The sequence below is a fragment of the Equus przewalskii genome, chromosome 9 (genome assembly GCF_037783145.1).
Source record: "Equus przewalskii isolate Varuska chromosome 9, EquPr2, whole genome shotgun sequence".
Lineage (NCBI taxonomy): Eukaryota > Metazoa > Chordata > Mammalia > Perissodactyla > Equidae > Equus > Equus przewalskii.
This window is the reverse complement of record NC_091839.1, coordinates 25,068,828-25,089,648: the sequence shown is the minus strand read 5'-3', so window position 1 is coordinate 25,089,648 and position 20,821 is coordinate 25,068,828. Positions and strand designations below refer to the sequence as shown.

Sequence of the window (20,821 nt, the reverse complement as noted above, 5' to 3'; positions counted from 1 at the left end):
GCTAAAAAGTTGAAACAACTCAGATATCCATAAATTGATGAATAGGTAACCAATACCTGGTATATCCATACAATGGATTATTATTCAGCCATAAAAAAGAGTGAAGTACTGATACAATTTTCAACACATATGAACCTCAAAAATATTATATGAAGTGAAAGAAACCACACAAAATGCCACATATTATATGATTCCATTTGTGTGAAATGTCCAAAACAGAAAAAATCTGTGGAGACAGAAAGAAAATTAATGGTTTCTTAGGGTGAGGGGTGGAGGATTGGGAGTGACTTCTAATGTGTACAGGTTTCTTTTGGTGGTGATGAAAACATTCTGGAATTAGATATTGGTGATGGTTGCACAACTTTGTGAATATACTAAAAACCACTGAATTGTACATTTTTAAAGGGTGAAATGTATGATATGTGAATTGTATCTCAATAAAAATGTAAAGTATTGATAGCTTGAGATCTCCCCCATGCCCTGGTCAGCTGGTCAGCTTCAGGATGAGTGTATGGTTCTATGGAAAACTGCCTGGACCTCCTTGTTCCGCAGGCAGTAGATGACAGGATTGCACATAGGTGTGACCACCGTGTAGATGACAGACAATACCTTGTTGAGATCCATGGCCTCTATGCGGTTGGGACGAGCATAGATGAAGATAGTGGCTGAGTAGAAGATGCCCACCACTATGAGGTGGGAGGCACAGGTAGAGAAGGCTTTGCAACGGGCAGCAGCTGATGGCATGTGGAGCACAGCCCTAACAATGGCCACATAGGAGGCTATGGCTATGATGAGGGAACCCCAGAGGATGACAATGGCAGAAATGAAGTCCACCAGCTCTGTCAGGGCCACGTGCGTGCAGGACAAGTTAAGCAGAGGGGAGACATCACAGAAGAAGTGATTGAGGACATTGGGGCCACAGTAGGACAGGCTGGCAATACATGCTGTTTTGATCACTGAGACCAGCAGCCCACCAAACCATGAAGTCATGGCCAAGCCCAGGAAAACCTGGGGCCTCATGAGCAACGGGTAGTGGAGTGGGTGACAGATGGCCACATAGCGGTCATAGGCCATGGAGGCCAGGAGGGTGCACTCCGTACAGATGAGAGAGATGAAGAAGAAGAGTTGGGTCATGCAGGTTGTGAAGGGCACATGGCAGGGTCCAGTCCACAGCCCCACCAGCAGGCTGGGCATGGTCACTGACACGTAGCACATCTCCAGGCAGCTCAGGTTGCCCAGGAAGAAGTACATGGGCTTGTGGAGCTCCCTGTGGCTGCAGATGAGGTAGATGATGAGTGTGTTCTCCAACAGGGTCAGCAGGTAGAGAGTGAGGAAGACAGCAAACAAAACATCTCTTATGCCCAAGCTTGTGGACAAACCCAGCAGGACAAAGTGCTGGACCCTGGTCATATTGCCCAGCTCCAGAGATCTCTCCATCTAAGAACAAAATACATCTACAAAATATTTTGCAAATCTCTCTCTACATCTTGCCTTGCCCTAGATCCAAGCCATTATCTCACCTGAGTAAATGAAATAATTTCTTTTCTGGTTTCTCTGCTTCTATCCTTGTCCTCTATGGTCCATCCTTCTTCAGGTACCAGCTAGTGGGGTCCTTCAAAATCGTATATCATATAGGGTCACTCCTCTGCTTAAAACTCTTGACAGATTCCCCATTGTTCTTAGAATAAACATCATGTTGCTTATCATTGTCTTCAATAAGTTTTCAATGTATTGTCCTCGTATCAGCCTTCCTTGAAAATCCTCTGTCAAACCCTATGCCATTATTTTCTATTCCTGTATCCAACTACTTCCTTTCAGGGTGATTATAATCATTTTAAATTTCCTGTGTGTTTGTTCGGTTATTCAATGTCTCTCCAACTGGATTGTAAGCCTCCTGAGGGAAGGGATGAGATCTGTCTCACTCTGAAATCTATCCCCAATGCCTAGCAAAGGAGTACATTGCCTGCTACATTATAGATGCTCAATATGTGTTTATTCAAGGAATAGTGGATCAAAGATGAATTTCTAGGCATCACATTTCTCAGTAGGTGAAGCAACAAATGATAGGGGATGTTGTCTGGGAGCATTGGGACTCTTCCTTGGTGACCTTCTCTTCAATCTCTGATGGTCATTGATTTTGAAGAGAGTCAGTGATATGTGGTTGGAAGAACAGTCACCTTGGGATCAGAAATACTGCCTTATCTACTTATTACAACCTTTAGTACATTTTTTGATTTATGCAAGCCCTTAGGTTTTTTCTCTGTGAAATGAGGAGAATGATATTGACCCCCATGAGATGTTGTGGAGATTATGTAAGAAAATGAAAAGGAAAGTTGTATACAAACGAGTTATTAATTTTGACAACATTGGATCTGTCTCTTTTTAGATTGCATTTTACAAAAAAACAACTCTATATGGACTTCAGCGGTTCTTCTAGGTATCTTGGAGTAGAGAATAATCCTTATCTCTCTATTATGAGATTCTTCTATTGATTTGATCACATTTACTGATAAAAGTTACCACCATTTATTAGAGAAGAGAGTCAGCTATGGTAATTTTCTAGAAAAACAAGTGGAACTTTGATTCCTGATTCCTTTTGGAGAGAACTCTATCTCCCCCCCTCACCCAGAAAAAAATCTCTTGTTATAAAGACAAAGATAACATTTATTACTTATACTTATATCCAGACTGGGTCCTTTTAACAAAAGATTTCATTCATTTTTCAATACCATGCAAAGTAGTTCTCATTTCACTTATTGTTAAAGACCAAGAAACTGTGGTTCCCAGAGGCTACAACTACAAAGTGAGAACCCTGGGATTTTTCAAATCAGTTCTGTCTGATTTTGCTACCCATCAATGTCTTGCATGAGATTGCATTGTTTATGAAACATGCCCTCGGCCTCTTTAAGACCTATCTTAAGTCTCATCACTTTCACAAAACCTTCCTGAGGACAGACGAAGCTATGTCTATCGCAACTGCACAGGACAGATGAGGCTGACTCTAATCCTAGTCTTATGCCTTTTACAAGGATCTTCTTTGCAATAAAACAGACATATCTTTGAGTCCTTGACATGCCGCTTTCTCCCTAAGAGGGCTTTGAGCAAGTCAACTTCCCTCCATCCTGGTTGGCTCATAAATAAATTCTGGGATCCTCAGTGCCATAGTGAAGACTGGACTGGCAATAACAATAATTCTCACTTATCAGCATTTCCCAAATGCCAAATATTGCATCAGGTGATTTTTATTCATATTATATCCACATCACAACACTGAGAAGTGAGAATCAATGTTCCCATTTTACAGATGTAGTAACTAATGATCAAAGAGTCAAATAGTTTCCACAAGGCCTCTCAATCTATAGTAGAATACAGATTCAAACTTCCCAGGTGTGGCTGACTGCATAACTCATTATTTTCTCCTTTATCTCTTGGGGTTTGGGGTGAAATTTTCATTTTATTTTTTTGAAACATGTTGACCAAAGAGGAAAAGAAAATTATTCTTCCCTTCTAGGAAGGAAATGTTAGGGCTGGAAAAGCCATTTGAAGGCACTCAGTTTGACATCTCCATTTTCTATAGGAGGAAACCAAAAATACCTACACAGAGGCAAGGGTTGTGGCTGGTGTTATGATTACATAATTAAAACGGATGAGTTTCCCAAAATACCAGATGCGAAATGCCTGAAGCTATAAAAGCTTAAGATCCTGGACAAAGAAGCTGTAAATAAGATTCTACTTCATCACGCCAAAGACCCTGTGGAGTAATCTTTCTTAGCCCCACTTTGCCAATGAAGAATCAGAGCCTTAGAAAGTAGAAGGCATTGCTCAAGGTCTCTCAGTAGATTATGGAGTTGGTACTCAATTTAGTTTGGTTTAGAGATGAAGGTCTGCCTTCTGGAGCCATATCCACCTGGGTACTTCACTGCTCTGGGTCTCAGTTCCCTGGATTACATATCTAATTTCAGAGAAGATTAAATAAGGCAATGAGATTAGTATGCTTAATGCTCAACCGAAGTCTACTCTCTTCAGTCCAGTAGTGGTTGGAGCTGTCCCCAGTTCTGAAACAAGCACCTCACAGCTGCCCTGAGAGCATTCGTCCCCGCCGCGGGGCAGCTGTCCGTGGTTCTGAATACGACTCTCCAGGCAAGCAGTTTTAGCACCGCGTGGTGAAGCTGCCCTCGGTTCTAAACAATTTCTTAACTCCCCTCTTCTTTTTGAGTTTCCCTCCCCTCGTGGAATTTTCTCTTCTAGGATCCACTTTCTCTCTGACCCTGCTTCTGTTAATAATTCCTCTCTTTGCACCTGCACCAGACTTACCTCTGCTATGAAGTCTCCCATGAGTCAAACCTCACAGACCTTAGACACCAAGAGGTGTTTTTTTGCTTACTCACATAAAAACCAACCAACTTAACTTTAAAGGTCACTTTGGAATTCTTAGGCCCAAAATCAGAGTGCACAGTGACTAGGATCTTTGCTTCATCTCACAAACATTTATCAAGCATCAATAACGTACTATCCACTGTGCTCCGCACAACGGGGATATGGCAATGAACAAGATACGGATCACTCAGAGGAGTTTTCTATCTGATTCTTTCCTATCGGCTAATCTTGGGCAAGTTACTTTACGTTTCTGACCCTCAATAGCTTTTTCTGAAAAAAAAAGAGAGGTGTAATTATCTTCATCTCAAATTATGTAATACCTCCATTATAAAGAAGAGTCAGATAGGCCTGGCTCTGAATATTAGATCTTCCACTTTATAGCTGTGAAGCTTTGGACGGTTACAAGTCCTCAGAACTTCGGTTTCCTTTTATGCAATTTGGGGATGGTTTTAGTACGTATAGGCTTGCCATGTGCCAAGTTTCTCACAAGTGGTAAATAATAAATGCTCACCATTATTATTAAGTAGTATGCCATCAAAATATAGGTACCATTTATCATATATACATTGTTTCACTATCCAGGTTGTAACTACTCTGTGAGTGAAGTATTGTGCTCTGAATTTTGCAGAAGAGGAACTAAAGCTTAGAGAGGTGAAGAAATTTGACTAAGGTCACACAGATAGTTAGTGGCTAATCCAACAGTCAAACCTGTGTCTATCTGACTCTGAAGCCAGTGATCATTCTTCTAGACTTTGCTGCCTCTCTGTGTGAAAGAAGTTGCACATGTTTGAATCTATACAGTGAAGCTATCCTTTGGCCTGACCTCCAAACTGGAGATTTCAGTGCTGGCATATTAATTTAATCCATTCTAACAGAGGAGGCAGCCATGAAAACAGCAAGGCAGGGTAGAGGTTTGATGAAGGAGTTTTACTTCTAGAAGGAAGGACTGGGAAAGCCTCGCGGAGGATCTGATATTTTAACTGAGACTTGAAGGACTGGTAGAATCCTGAAAGCTAGAAAATGGGAAGAGTGATGGGCAACCCAGAAGAAAGAACCATACTAGCAAAGACATAAAGATGTAACCACACTTTGACCAAGTTCAATCAGGTAACTGGGAACTTCAGCCCAGGTATCCAGCTCCCAATCCAGCCACTCCTTTTCAGTCATCCCTGAGAGACATCTTGGTACGGTAGAAAGAATTCAGGCAGTAGAACCACATGGACCTGGACTTTAACTCCAAATGCTCTACTCTTACTTGTATGAAATTGAGTATTTTTACTTACTCTTGCTGACCTTCTGGTTCTCCAACTGTAAAATAGGAATTGTATTTGCAACTACATCATAGGGTTATTGAGAGTATTAATGGAGATAATACAAGGAAAGCACTCAGAAAAGGACTTGGCATCGAGTAGATGTGCTATACTTACCATTTCTTTTCTTCTCATCTTGATATTCCCTTCCCTTTGCCCCCAAGTGAGTTATCCATTCTCCCTACCTGAATAGCTCAAGTGAGATGGATATATCAGAATGTTTACTGTTAGTCTTCTTCCTTCCTTAGGGTCTCTGGTAAGTGACCAGATGGCCTGAGCATCCACTCAGATGGGGACAGAATTTTCAGGAATGGAGCCAGAGGTTCAGTGGTCAGAAGACAAGGATAGCTCCTTGAATTCATGGCAGCCTGGAAGGAGCTGTCCTTGGTACTGAGCTGGAGTTCTCACCAGACCCTTCTCACACCTTTATTCACCTTTACCCGCTGCATCTTCTGAACTGGTGTTGTCTGGGCACTGCCAAGTTCCCTCCGTCCTCACAGCAAGAAGGCAAGCAGAAGAAGCCAGCATAAACCAAAGCTATGGATCTCTGAGACCTCCCTCCTCTAATCTCTGTGGAAATAAAGAACAGATGGGAAAGATTTTTTTTTTTTTTTAGTCTAAATTGGGCTTGAGGGAAGAGGGCAAAGGCACTCCCAAGTTGGAATTCATCTTTAGGTCATATCAATAAGCATTCATTGATACTCTACCGTTTGCTAGAATGCGTTCTGTGTGCTAGGAACACAAAAGTAAATTAGACATTCCTTCTTCCTCCAAAGTCTGTGGTAAAGGCAGATTTGGAACTAGATGTGGGCTAGAAATTGGGGAAGCAGAGAGAAAGAGACTGTAGTATGGGGACTTCTAGAAGACTTTCAAGAGAATGTGGTAACTGAATTGAAGGTTCAGGAAGCCTTCTAAGATTATCTCCACTCAGCATAAGTCACGAAAGACCCCATACGTATGGCAGACACATATTATGTCTCATGCAAGATTTTTTTAAAAGCACTCTCTACTTTGTCTTCTGTATGAACTAAAATTTTCTTAGTATGATATTCCAGGCCCTACATTATTTGTACCAAAAAAATTTTCTTGCCTCATTTGGTATGATTATGCACTGTCTCTGACTCCTCCCCATGCCTGGAACACTTAGTTCCCTTTCATACTTCTGCATCTTGGCTTTTCCTGATCCTTCTGCCTGGGGTCCCATCCCCTGTCTCCCTTTCTCCTGTAGAAATATTATTCATCCTTTGAGGTTGAATTATTTGGGAAAGCTATCACCGGCTTCCTTTATCACTGATCCCAACCCTCGTTTTTTAATGTATTTTTAATTAGTAAGCATACACAACATAAAATTTACCATTTTAGCCATGTTTATAAGTGTACAGTTCAGTGACATTAAGTATATTCACATTGTTGTACCATCACTGCCATCCATCTCCGGGACTCCTGTCACCTTGCAAAACTGAAACTCTGTACCAACTAAACACTAACTCCTCATTCTTTCCTCCCCTGGAAACCACCATTCTACTTTCTGTCTCTATGAATTTGATGACACTAGGTACCTCATATGAGTGGAATCATACGGTGTTTTCCATTTTCAGTCTAGCTTATTTCTTTTAGCATAATGTCCTCAAGGTTCACCAACATTGTGTCATACATCAGAATTCCTTTCCTTTTTAAGGCTGACTAATATTCCATTGTGTGTGTACTCCACATTTTGTTTATCCATTTATCTGTCGATAGACACTTGCTTCCACCTCTTAGCTATTGTGAATAAAACTGCTATGAACATGGGTGTACAATTATCTCTTTGAGACTCTGGTTTCAATTCTTTTGTGGCCCCAACCACCTTTTGTTCAATGCTGCCTGGGGATAGTTAGATGTCTTTAGATCAGGGGTCTTTAGGGCAGGACCCAGACCTAGTTGGAGCTCATGGACATGGGAGTGGCTTCCAACACCTGATGTGTCCTGGTGAGGGGAATTATGGCACCTGTTTCTATGTAAAGAAGCTCAGTTCAGCAAGCTGGGTCAACAAAATGGGTATTCATAAGGTAAATCACAACCAGGTTAGGTAAGCATAAGAAACAAGGCTTTGGAGGGAGGCTCAGGTTAAAATCCTGATAACACCAGATACTAGTTGTGTGAAAATATTTCCCCCATAACTATAATCTTTTGTGTTAAATTTAGTTAATATCTTCATGCTTTAGTAGTTGAGGGCTTGGTGTGGATTTTATACCAATATCGAAAGATTGAAGAGGTGTCAACGTACTTGGAGGAAGTTTACAATTGTTTAAATTTTGAAACAAATATTTGCTTTTTATAAGAAGTTTGAGTCCTATGGAAGTGAATACTCCCTTTCCAATTTCAAGACAGCTATTCATAGGTAATGTGAGAAACAATTGTTATATATCTTTCACACACACACACGTGTGTATGTATGTGTGTGCTTTTTTTTTTTTTTTACAAATGGGATCATGCTATGCATACTCTTACAACTTCTTTGTTTAACCCTATATCATGGTTCATCTTTCTATATCACTATGTAGGTCTCTCTCATAATTTTTAACAGTTATATAGTATTCCATTGTATATTAGGCACCATAATTTATTTTACCAATCCCAATGGTATAAATTTAAGTTTATTCATGTTTTTTACCATTATAGACAATTCTAAAGTGAACGTTCATGTACAAATGTCTCTATGTATTGGTGCAAGTGTAGTTGTAAGTAAATTCCTAGATGTGGCATTTTTGGATCAAAAGAAATATAAAATATCAATGTTGAGAGATATTACCAAGTTGCTCCCTAGAAACTTGTTCTGGTGTACCCTCCTATCAGTAGTGAATGAGAGAAGAGAATATTATTAACGAAGACTTATTAAAGATGCATCAGATAAGGAAATCAGTACCACACCATAAGGTCCTTGAAGACAGGATACGGTCCTATTCATCTTTCATCCAAGGCATGCAGCAGTAGAACTACTACATAAATACTTGCAGAAAGGGAAGAAGGAATAAAGGAAGTTATTCTGGGAGAAATGTGGAATGGAGTGAGCATGACTTTCAGTTTTGCTAAGTGGATTTGAAGGATGAACATCAACTCCAAGCTGTAGCTGTGTCCAGCTGAGAAAAGGCCATGAGTTGGGGCTATTGAAAGGGGCACGGAGGAGGATGAGTCAGGCATGGACCAAATTCAGGACTCAGATAACTGATTTAATATCTTGCCTCTTTCAATTGCAAACAAAAAATCAAACTCAAAATTGATTAAGATAAAAAATTGGAATTTATTGACTCATGAACTGAAAATCCAGGGTAATATGGCACAAAGAAATTCAGATACTGCGACAACGATGTCAGGACTTGGTGTCTTTCTCCATTTTATGAATCTTCTTGCAATTATACGCATTTATTCCTGATGTACCACTTCTAGGTGCTTCTCGGCAAGTCCAGGTCTATATCCCCCAGCCTCAAGTACGACAGAAAGAGAACAAGTCTTGCCCCAGATGGACCAGCACAATTATTGAGACTTATTTTGACTGGACTGACTTGAGTCCTTGCTAATCTCAGAAACAAAAATTGCTCACAGAGGTAAAATACAGTAGTGGCTCCATGGAAGGGCCAATGCCAACTGAAACAGCTAGAGTGCAGAGTAACTGCTCCTTCCTAAAACTAGAGGAGCTATTGGCCAGGAGAAGGGGAAGTGGGTGATGGGCACACATCACTGCAGGTGTCTCCCAGCCCAGCTGTCTTAGGGCATCACATCAGCGCTTGCTGCCCTGTTGACACTCTGGAGGGAGACCCCAGGCCTCTCAAAGATGGGAAGTCCTGAAAAGCATATCTGAATATCATTCATTCTTTATTCATCCTTTCAGCAAACATTTATTGAGTGACTACTATGTGTCAGACATGGTGCCAGGTGGTGAGGAGTAAATAATGAGTAGAATTAGACATGGTCAACTTACAGTTTAGTAGGGAAATGACAGACATTAACCAAGTCATCACACAGACAGACTTAAAATTGTAATTGAGTAGACATTTTTCCAAAGAAGACATACAAATGGGCAACAGGTACATGAAAAGGTGCTCGACATCACTAATCATCAGGGAAATGAAAATCAAACCACAATGAGATATCAACTCACACCTATGAGAATGGCTATCATCAAGCAGACAAGAGATAACTGCTGGAGAAGATGTGGAGAAAAGGGAACCCTGTGCACTGTTGGCGGGAATGTAAATTGGTGCAGCCATTTTGGAAAACAGTATGGAGATTCCTCAAGAAATTAAAAATAGAACTACCATATGATCCAGCAATGCTACTTCATGGTATATACCCAAATTAAATGAAAACAGGATATTTAAGAAATATATGCACTTCTGTGTTTATTGTCTTATTATTCACAATAGCCAAGACACGGAAACAACCTAAGCATGCATCAACAGATGAATGGATAAAGAAGATGTGGTATATAAAGAAGACATGGTATATATACACGATGGAATATTATTCAGCCATGAGAAAGAAGGACACTCTTATACTCAAAAATAATTGCAAAAAATATTGCATGAGACATACTCAAAAATTATTTATTGTTTATCTGAAATTCAAGTTTAACTAAGTGTCTTGCATTTATATTTGCTAAAGCCGGCAACATCACTTCCACAGGAACTGTGCTATTACCATGGTTTTATTTTTTTATTATTTATTTATTTGTTTATTTTTGCTGAAGAAGATTTGCCCTGAGTTAACATCTATTGCCAATCTTCTCTTTTTTTTGCTTGAGGAATATTAGCCCTGAACTGACATCTGTGCTAACCTTCCTCTATTTTGTATGTAGGTCACTGCCACAGCATGGCTGACAAGTGATGTAGGTCCACACCCAGGATTTGAACCCGCAAATCCAGGCCTCTGAAGCAGAGTACACCAAAGTTAACCACTATGTCACAGGGCTGGCACCTTACCATGCTTTCAAACATGGATACAGCTCGTGCTCCACTACCAGGAACAGAGCCTTATCATACTCAACAAACTGAATGCACCTGAATGATGGCTGGATTCAAAACAGTCATTAGGGAAGTGTTGGTGCCATTGCCAAAAGAGGGAATCACATGAGGAGAATCAGAAAGAATTCAGGTTAATGCACATTGAGGTACCTAAAGGCCACTCCAGGTAGGAGAGTCCAGGAAACGGTTGGATGAATGGTTCTGCGATCACAGAGAGGTCATGGAATACGAATTCCTCTTCTTTGAACACATGCGCGCCCCAGGGCAGCCTTCACTTCCTTGTTCCGAAGGCTGTAGACGAGGGGATTGAGCATGGGGGTCACCAGGGTGTAGGAGAGGGACACCACCTGCTTGCTCTCTGGGGAGCAGCTGGCCTTGGGTCGCAAGTGGATGACCCCTGTTGTGCCATAAAACAGAACCACCACAATGAGGTGGGAGGCGCATGTGGACAGGGCCTTGTGGCGCCCAGTGGCTGATGGCATCTGGAGGACAGTGGCCAGAATCTTGGTGTAGGACACGGCTATCAGACAGAAGGGAACAATCATAATCAGCACCGTGGCCGCCAACACGTTGGCCTCCAAGACCCTGGTGTCCGCACACACCAAGCTCAGCAGAGGGGCGATGTCACAGAAGAAGTGGCGGATGCCACGTGGTCCACAGAAGGGGAAGTGGAACAGCCAGACTGTGAAGACCAGTGACACGGGGACTCCAGCCAGCCAGCACGTGGCGGCCAGCAGGTGGCAGACTCGTGGGCTCACGATGGCGCCATAGCGCAGGGGCCTGCAGATGGCCACGTAGCGGTCCCAGGCCATGGCGGTCAGGAGGAAGCACTCGGAAGTGACACAGGACAGCACCAGGAGCAGCTGCAGGGCACAGCCCGCAGGTGACACTCCCCGCCCGGGCCGCAACAGGGTCACCAGCAGCTGGGGCACGATGTCCAGCGAGAAGCAGATCTCCACCAGGGCCAAATGGCGCAGGAAGAAGTACATGGGCGCGCGCAGGGCCGGGTCCAGGGCGGTCAGCAGCACGATGAGCGCGTTGCCCAGCAGCGTGAGCAGGAACATGGCCAGGAAGAGCACAGCCAGCAGCGGCCGCAGCGCCGGCACGTGCGCGAAGCCCAGAAGGAAGAACTCGCGGCCCGAGCTCTGGTTGGCCCAGGGCGGGGCTGCGGGGGCGCCGGGGGAGCCCAGGGCCACCGTCATGGACCCAGGGGGGCCGTGGGGACCGCACCCAGGGAGGCACAGAGCCTGGGGGAGAGGAAGACGTAAGGAGAAGCGTATAGAGGAGAATAGCGCCTGCCTTGCCTCTGTCCCCTACAGCGCACGCGACACCGAGCAGCGGACGGATCTTATTAAACGGCAGATCAGAACATGCCGCACCCAGAACCCTCCTTGCACGCCCAGTGAACGTGGAATGAGAATCAACACCCTTACCAAGGCCCACGAAGCCCTGGCTGGCCTGCCCCTCCCCTCCCTGTGACCTCATCTCCACTGAGCTTCGTCCACAATGGCTTGTCCTGCCTCAGGGCCTTTGCACTGGCCATTCCCTCCCCTTGAGTGGCTCTTTCCCTGGATATTTGTATCACGGTTTCTCTTTTACAAAGGTCCTGTGTGGACTGGCTACCTCTCCGTCCCATCTCCTTCTGATCTTGCTTTCTAATTCCAGCTTCAAAGACTTCATTTCCCAAATATCTGCCATTTCTTTCCCACCTCAGGGCCCTCCGCTTCAGATACTTCTCTCCCGGGTGTTTGCATGACAGTTTTCTTCTCTTCCTACAAATATCAGCTAAGATGCCCCTCCTCCTCAGAGAGTCCCTTCCTAGTGACCTGCCCCCTAATGTGTCCATGCCCTGGTCACTCTCTAGGGCACCGTCTGTCCCTGAAAGCACAGCAGAAGTGGCCTGGTTTATTGCTCACTTGTCTGTCATCTGCCTGCCCCACTCACAGCGTCACATCCCTGAGGGCTTTTCTGCCTGGTTTGCAGCTGTGTTCATGGCACGTGGGACTTCCTGGCACACAGTAGATGTTCAATGAAGTTCAGTCCATTGAATGGTTGAGTCCCTTTTCCAATAGACAGTAAACAAAAATATGCACTTTCTCCCCAAACATTATTTTCTACTCTGTTTGGTTCAAATCTATTCTGTCTCATGTTTTTAAATGTCAGTTTTGACCATCTAAATCAGTAGTTCTCAACTGGGGATGATTTGGTCCTCCAAGGGACATTTGGCAGTGTGTGGTGACATTTTGGGTTCTTACAACTGGGGTGCTGCTGGCATCTGGTGGGTAGAAGACCGGGATCCTGTTAAACACCCTAGAGTGCACTGGACAACCCCCTCCCCACACCCACACCCCACCCCCTGCCAACACCCAGGAAAATTCTAAGAATCGAGGTTGAGAAATCTTGATATAAATTGATTTCAGGATACACTAATAGGTCATGACCTGCAGTTTGAAAAGAAAAACACCAGGCTGGCAAGAGAGACTTGACCAGTAAATGAGAAAGTGTGATACAGTGATATTAGGAGGCAGGAGAGGGTTTTGAGTGACAGAGAACTTGGGTTTCTTCCAAGCCCTGCCATGTATGAGCTGGGCAAACTCAGGCAGGTGTCATCACCTCTAAACCTGCTTTCTTGTCTGTAAAGTGGTGATAGTAGGATTTCCTTCACTTGGAGGATTGCATGAAAAAACTCTACTAAAGCATTCAGCACTTCATCTAAAAACATGAAAGCAGCCAGACGATCCTTTCATTAAAAAAAAAAATCATATCATGTCATGCTCCTCTTCAGAATTATGGCCAAGATGAGAGATTTGGACATTATTTATTTTATTCTAAGTGCAGTGAGAAGTTTTTCGAAGGTGGCAGAATTATGGCAGATTCACATGGAATATTATGCAACCATCAAAAAGGAATGCAATCCAGATACAAGGAAATGGAAGATATTCAGGAAGTACTATGCAAAAAAATAAAAGCAAGTTGTAGAGTGAGAAGGATGGTATGACATAACTTATGAAAAAATGGCCATCTAGACAGATACTGTGTATTTTTCTTCAGGCTCATATATATGTATATAAATGTAAAGAAGGACACTCACCAAACCAATGATGGAGGTTACCCTACAGGTGAGGACTGCAATTGGACGTAAAAGTCAAGGGGAACGTTAGACTTACCTCTTTTAAATTTTATTAAGAGAATACATTCATCATTTACTGCAAAATTAGACTGACTATCAAGTCTGATTTCATCAACTCTTTATGAAATTGACCAGCAGGATTGGATTCAGAGCCACGTGGAGCGGCAAAAGCCCATGTTCCTTAAATCCACATTCCCCTCTCCACCCTTGCTGGGCCTGCCCATGTTCAAGGACGCACTTATGGAGCAAGTTTTAGTCACAATTTGCTTCACCAGCTTGACTCACTAAACTAAGAACAAGCTGCCCATCAGGGAGCATTGCTGCTTCTCGGTGTGTTTTCTCCCTAAGTTTCCTGACGTCCGAAGAGCACAGATCCTTCCTGTGCCGCAGAGCAGTACTTTCCAAAATGCGGCTTGTGGATCATGATCCACTATGAAATAAATTTAGTAGGATGTGACCGGCATTCTTTTAATGAGTAGACTTGTTTTTTTTAAAATGAGATCATGGTGTATAATAAGGTTGAGAATGTTTCATGAAACTCTCATTTCAGTTATGTCTGTGCTTATCCAGAAAGTAAACTGTCTTTCTTCCTAGTTCTCATTGTCAAAAGAAATTTGAGAAACACCACTATAGAAATTGCTTTTTATTTAAGAAGAAATGCACACCAGGACCTTCTTTTGTTTGAACTGCAAATAAGGCTGAGAAACATTGTTTTACAACATTGCAAAAAGTAACAAAACACTAGCAGGTGGGAAAAATCAACGGCAGCTCATAAACGGTATCAGTGTGTTTATACTGACCCAGGACCCAGCGGTTTATCAAATTCCTGTCTGGGGGCGTTATCTTTCAGATCTCTAGAAAGTTCAAATAACTCTTGGAGGAAGAGAGGGGCAGCGCCATTGGTTCCTCTTCCTGCTGCATATGGACTCTTGATTTTCTTTTTTAAATCAATAATGCCTGACAGTTTTAGCTCAACCTTCACACATTTTTAAAGAAATTCTCTTCCTCTTGTATTGGGTAGAAGACAGGGGCGCTGCTGACATCCTGCAGTGCACAGGATAGCCCCCCAACAACACAGAATGATTCTACCCACAATGCCAGCACAACCGAGGCTGAGAAACCCGTTATAAATTGATTTCAGGATCCACCAGTGGGTCACCTGGACCATTGCTACAGCCTCCCCATCAACCTTCCCAACTCCACTCTCTGTCAGCATTTATTGTATCCACACTCTCCACCTATGAAATCCCTGCCATTTTCTTTGCCCTCTTGGGAATGACACAGATAAATGTTCGGGCTAGCACTTTTGCCCAGGGAGGGAAAGAGAGGGACTCAATATTATACACACCAAGCACTTAGACAGGACGTATTTTGTACCAGGTGTTGTTTCAAGCATGTTGCTAATGCACTGAATCCTCACGGCAGTCCTCGGTACTATCATCCCCATATAACAGTGCTGGGAACCAAGACTTGAAAGGTTAAGTAACTTGCCCGGGATCCCACAGCTCATAGGGGCAACATGTCAGCCAGTGTCCAAACCTTGGCCAAAATAACTAACTGTTGTTTCCTACGAGGTCATCCATGCCCTTGGTCTCATATTCAAGGGCTTCCCTGGTCATGTCAGGGATGACTCGAGCATATGATGCAGAATGACCCAGAACCTTCTGTGCAGCCCCGGACTCACCTAGGATGCTCAACTCTGGACAGGAAAGGAATCATCTGCTTTCAAGTTACTCCCCTAAACAGAGGTTTAATGCAAACAGCACTAATGGTGGAATGCTTGCTATGGGAGGATGGAGTTAGAGCTTAACTATCCCACCAAACACCAGGGTGAGAATAGCCCAGAGTGAGAGCTCACATAAGCTGCGCAACCTTGGGCAAGGGGCTTAATCTTGACGAGGTCTCCATTCCTTCATCTGCAAATGGGAGGTAATAATACCCATGGCTCAGGCCTGGTGGGAAGAGAAAGGCCTGGCAAAGAGCAAGCGTCCCCAAATGTTTCAGAAAGCCCATTTTAAAGCCAACCAGATGGAAACTTAAACTCAAGCTCTGCCATCTACTAGCTGTGTGACTTACTAAGCCTCTCTGAGCCTCTGTATCCTGGCCTAGAAACTGGTGATAATAATGGTGTCTATTCCATATAAGACTGTTGTGAGAATTCATCGAGATCATGTACAAGCCATGTAAGCATTCAACAACTGTTTGCAGTGTTTGTCAAATTCATCACTACCATCTCATCGCTACTCCTACCACCACCAGCTTCATCACCATTACCACCATCATTATCATCACCATCATCATCATCACGATCAAAGAACGATAATGCCATGAAACACTGTTACAGATTAGCATCACTATCTGGAGAGGGACTTTGGCTGTCCCAGCATCACACAGTCAGGCAGAGCCCCAGACCTCTTCCCCTCACAGCCTGGAGCCCTTCTCCTTCAAGAAGGACCCACTTACCTTCTCCTTCTTGGTCTGTCTGGAGCCAAGGACAAAGCTCTGATTACCCCCTTGATCCAGGAGCTCTGGGGCTGGCTGGGATCACAGGAATCAGAGATTTCAATCTTTGGCTCTGGCCACAGGATGAAAGCCTTGAGGACTCGACCCACAGAGAATTCTGCTCATTACCAACTCCGTGCCTTTGTGCCCTATGTGAAGGCAGTGGGAGGTGGGGAGTGTGGAGCCTCTGCTTCCCTAGAGGCTGTGGCCTCCACCACATTCCCTCTTCCTGGGCTTCTCCATCCCACGCTCCTTCTGAACTCCTGCCTCCGGGATATCTCAGATGGACTGGATTCTGTCTGCTCCTGTCATCACATAAGAAACCCGCAATCTTCACCCTGACGTTTGAGGGCCCCTGAAGTTTGCCCCTACCCATCTCCCCATCCTGGCCCCACTTCCCCACACCCCATGCCTGCCGGTATGTCTGGGGAGCTGAAATAAGCTCTATGCTTATGATTTGTGCTCTTTCCTGTATGGCCGCCATGGTTCAATCAATCACAAAGGTAAAAATAGCCTTTTTAAGGGCCTTATTGTAGAAAATTAAAATACTAGCTATTGACGATGGTGGTGGATGTGTGGGCTCCACACTTTTCCCCACGTGCTTGGGCAAGGGGTTTGAACATCATCACCAACAGTTTTCTCTTCCATAAATGGGTCATAAAAATAGTACCTACCTCCTCGTGTTGTGTGTGTGTCTGATGATCAAAATAAATCATGATTCTAAGTGATTAGCACAATGCCTTGTTCTTTCCATGCCATCAGTAAATGCTCACTAGTCATGCCCAACCACAGAGCCTCAGCTCCAGGGCCAGCAATAGTTCTTGTCATATTGTGAGCACTCAATATGTGTTTGTAGAATGAATGAATGAGTAAGCAAATGACTGTTGTCATTTGTTGAATGCCTACTTTATGCCAGATGCCTGTTTAAGTTTTTTATAAAAAGCGAATCAGTTCCGTAAGTCACAAACAGTGTTAAAAATAGAATAGAGCAGAGAATATCGGCATCTCAGGGCATAAGAGTAAGTGAAGTTTCAGATACCTCCATGCCTGTGTCTGTGTCTATACCTACATCTATATCCCTTTTTCTCTACTTACATCCATATCTATATCTATTTCATGTCCATGTTGAATTCAATGTTGATGTATCTGTATGTCTATTTCTATGTCCATGTCAATATCCATCTTAATTTTAGCTTCTACGTTTAAGTGAGATCTTACAGCATTTTTCTTTCTCTGTCTGGCTTATTTCACTTAGCACAATGCCCTCTAAGTCTGTCTATGTTGTTTCAAATGGCTCTAGAACCTGACTGCCTGCACTTGACTATCACTCATCACTTACTAGCCATATGTGTTACCTTGTTTATTTGTGCCTTTGTTTTCTCACCATTAAACGTATAGAATGAGGGTCACAGTGCTAGCAACCTCATAAGGTTATTCTGCAGCTGAACACATAAAGCCCTTATAAAAATGCTTGGCACATACAAACTCTATATGAAGTGTAACCTATAATGTCTGTGTGACAATGGATGTCTTACATTGGATTGGGGGCCCCAAAACCCATAAAATCCATGCCTGACATACCTTATTTATTACACCCTGACAATGATTCTATTGGGTCAGTCTTTTGTCCTTTATCAGGGGTCAGCAAACTATGGCCTTCTGCCTGTTGGCCATGGCCCTCAATCTAGAAACAGTTTTCATGTTACTAAATGGTCAAAGAGAAAATCAAGAGAAGAATATTTTTTGACAATGAGCATTATATAAAATTCAAATTTCAGTGTTCATAAATAAAGGGATTTTTTGGAACACAGCCACACTCATTCATTCATGTATCATCTATGGCTGCTCCCAGGCCATAATGGTGTAGCTGAGCAGTTGCGACAGAGAGCATATAGCTGGGAAAACTGAAAATAGTTACTATCTGATCCTTTATAGGAAATGCTGGTGGGCCCCTGACCTATGCACAGAAATTCATAGAAACAGAATGCACCAAAAGGCGCTCAGCGATTCAGAGAGCTAAAGGAATGTGTATAAGATGACAAAGCTACGCGTCAGAGCTGGGAGGAGCTTCCAGCTCTGTTTCCGGTTCCTCCAGGTCAGCGAAGCACAGCGCGCGACCCCCGGAGCCGGGCAAGGGCATAGCGGGCTGCCGCATGCACCTCGCGGTTTCGAAGACTGTAGATGAGCGGGTTCAGGACTGGCGTGATGACAAGATAGAAAACAGCCACCAGCTTGTGGCGCTTGGCTGGGAGAGCGCTGGATCCCCGGGGGCGCAGGTACATGGCGGTCACCGTGCCGTAGAAGAGACCCACCACGGCCAGGTGCGAGCTGCAGGTGGACAGTGCCTTGAAGCGGCTATTGGCGGAAGGTAGCTGGCCCACGGCGACCAGAATCAAGGCGTAGGAGGCAAGGATGAAGGCCAAGGGCACCAAGAGGATGGGCGTGCCCAAGCCATAGACCAGCATGTGGTTGGCAGTGGTGTCCGCACACGCCGTCCTCAGCACAGCGGGCAGCTCGCAGAAGAAGTGGTCCACCGGGGGCCTCCCGGGGCAGAAGGGCAGGCGCAGGGCAGCCGCGGCATTGGGCACAGACAACAGAAAGCCCAGCGCCCACGCGGTGGCGGCCAGGGCTGCACAGTGTGGGGGTGTCATAATGGCCGAGTAGCGCAGGGGCTGGCACACGGCCAGGCAGCGGTCCAGCGCCATGGCAGCCAGGAGAATGGCCTCGCAGCTGCCCAGGGAGATCCCCACGTAAAGCTGGGCCCCGCAGCGTGCCGGGGAGAGGGTGGCTCGGCGTGCCACCATGTGCACCAGCGCCTGCGGGAGTGTGGTGCTCACATACGCGGTGTCCAGCAGCGCCAGGTGGGCGAGCAGGCGGTACATGGGCCGGTGCAGCCGCTGGTCTAGCGCGATCAGCCCCAATAGGGCGCCGTTGCCTAGTACTGTGGCCAGATAGGCCGCCAGGAGGGCGGCCCACAGCAAGGGCCGCAGGGGTGGCGGGGTCCACAGCCCCAGCAGCACGAAGTCCGAGGTCCCTGTCTCATTCCAGTTGGCCGCGCCCATCCTGGGGGAGAGAGGCAGCTGCGAGGCTCCACTGCAGCCACTTCTGGGGCTGGGGGTGTTGGCACTGATCTTTTTCCTTTGTCTCTTTGCTTTCTTACCTCCTCTTCCTTCCCTCCCTCTCTCTGTCTCTCTGTTTCTTTTTCTCTCCTTCTCTCTCTCCCTCTCTTCCTCCCTCCTCCCTCCTCCCTTCTCTGTCTCTCTCCCGTCCTCCTCCCTCTTATCTCTCTAGTCCTACCAAACTCTGCGTTCTCTTTCCCTTTCTTTTTGCAATATGTTTTTCCTCTTACACTCCCTTCCTCTGTCTCAACTTTGTCTTTGCGCAGTGCCAGCCAGGTTACTCCCAACCTTTCCAAACCCGACTTTTGTCTCTCTTAAGATAGCAATCAGTGTATGCTGGTGGGAATGCAAACTGGTACAGCCACTACGGAAAACAGTACGGATATTTCTCAAAATGTTAAAAATAGAAATACCATATGATCCAGCTATCCCACTTCTGGGTATTTATCCAAAGAATAGGAAAACACTAATTTTAAAAGGTACATGCACCACTGTGTTCATTCCAGCATTATTCACAATAGCCAAGACCTGGAAGCAAGCCAAGTGTCTATCAACGGATGAATGGATAAGGAAGATGTGGTATATATATACAACGGAATGCTACTCAGGCATAAAAAAAGATTAAATTGTGCCATTTGCAACAACGTGGATGGACCTTGAGGATATTATGCTAAGTGAAATAAGAGAAATACCACATGATTTCACTCACATGAGGAAGATAAACAAACAGATAGATACAGAGAACAGATTAGTGGTTACCAGAAGGGAAGGAGATGGGAGAGTGTGAAAGGGGTAAAGGGGCACATGTGTATGGTGGTGTATGAAAGCTAGGCTTTCTGTGAACACAATGCAGTCTATAGAGAAATTGATACATAATAATGCACACTTGAAATTTACACAATGTTATAAACCAATGCGACCTCAATAAAATAATTTTTAAAATAAAAAATAAATAAAGTAATGATCATAAAATCCATGTCACAGGGTTGGGAAGGTTGCATGAATGGATACACCTAGCACAGTGCCTCACTCACAATATTGTGTTTTTATTCCTCTCCTCTCTCTTCTTTCTCCATCTGTCTTCCCACACCCTTCATCCTTCTCTGGTCTTCCTGTCATTTCTTATGCTCCTGGTTCCCTCTTTCCTCTGCCTCTTACCTCATATTTCTCTGTATCTACATCTTGCTTTCTGTTTCACAATGATAATACCAGCAGCTGCCATTGTTTGAACACTGTGGGTGGGCCACACATTCCACTAAGCACTGTGTATGCACTAACTCACTTATTTGCAAGGAAAGTGGTATTATTATTATTCCCATTTTACACACGAGGAAACAAATGCTGAGACACATCTTTTGTTAGTGTCAACCAGAGGAAAAAACA

General features: G+C 44.3%; 3 protein-coding genes across 3 annotated transcripts; all 3 read right to left on the bottom strand.

Moving 5' to 3' along the window:
• Positions 1-498: 498 nt before the first annotated feature.
• LOC103556510 (olfactory receptor 6Z7-like) lies at positions 499-1,437 on the bottom strand. The gene has a single exon (XM_008528670.1). It carries the CDS (start codon positions 1,435-1,437, stop codon positions 499-501), a length of 939 nt encoding a protein of 312 aa, XP_008526892.1.
• A 2,015-nt stretch (positions 1,438-3,452) lies between these two features.
• On the bottom strand, positions 3,453-12,044 carry LOC103556511 (olfactory receptor 10A7-like). Its single transcript, XM_008528671.2, has 2 exons — positions 10,838-12,044; positions 3,453-6,257 (listed from the first exon to the last, which is right to left on the bottom strand). The coding sequence occupies exon 1, from the start codon at positions 11,887-11,889 to the stop codon at positions 10,906-10,908; it is 984 nt and encodes a 327-aa protein (XP_008526893.2). The 5' UTR covers positions 11,890-12,044; the 3' UTR covers positions 3,453-6,257; positions 10,838-10,905.
• Positions 12,045-18,415: 6,371 nt separating this feature from the next.
• On the bottom strand, positions 18,416-19,381 carry LOC103556513 (olfactory receptor 2A1/2A42-like). Its single transcript, XM_008528672.2, has one exon. It carries the CDS (start codon positions 19,379-19,381, stop codon positions 18,416-18,418), a length of 966 nt encoding a protein of 321 aa, XP_008526894.1.
• Positions 19,382-20,821: the final 1,440 nt, after the last annotated feature.

Coding starts and splice junctions, on each gene's coding strand:
- LOC103556510 (XM_008528670.1), bottom strand. CDS start 1,437: ATGGAGAGATCTCTGGAGCTGGGCAATATGACCAGGGTCCAGCACTTT.
- LOC103556511 (XM_008528671.2), bottom strand. CDS start 11,889: ATGACGGTGGCCCTGGGCTCCCCCGGCGCCCCCGCAGCCCCGCCCTGG.
- LOC103556513 (XM_008528672.2), bottom strand. CDS start 19,381: ATGGGCGCGGCCAACTGGAATGAGACAGGGACCTCGGACTTCGTGCTG.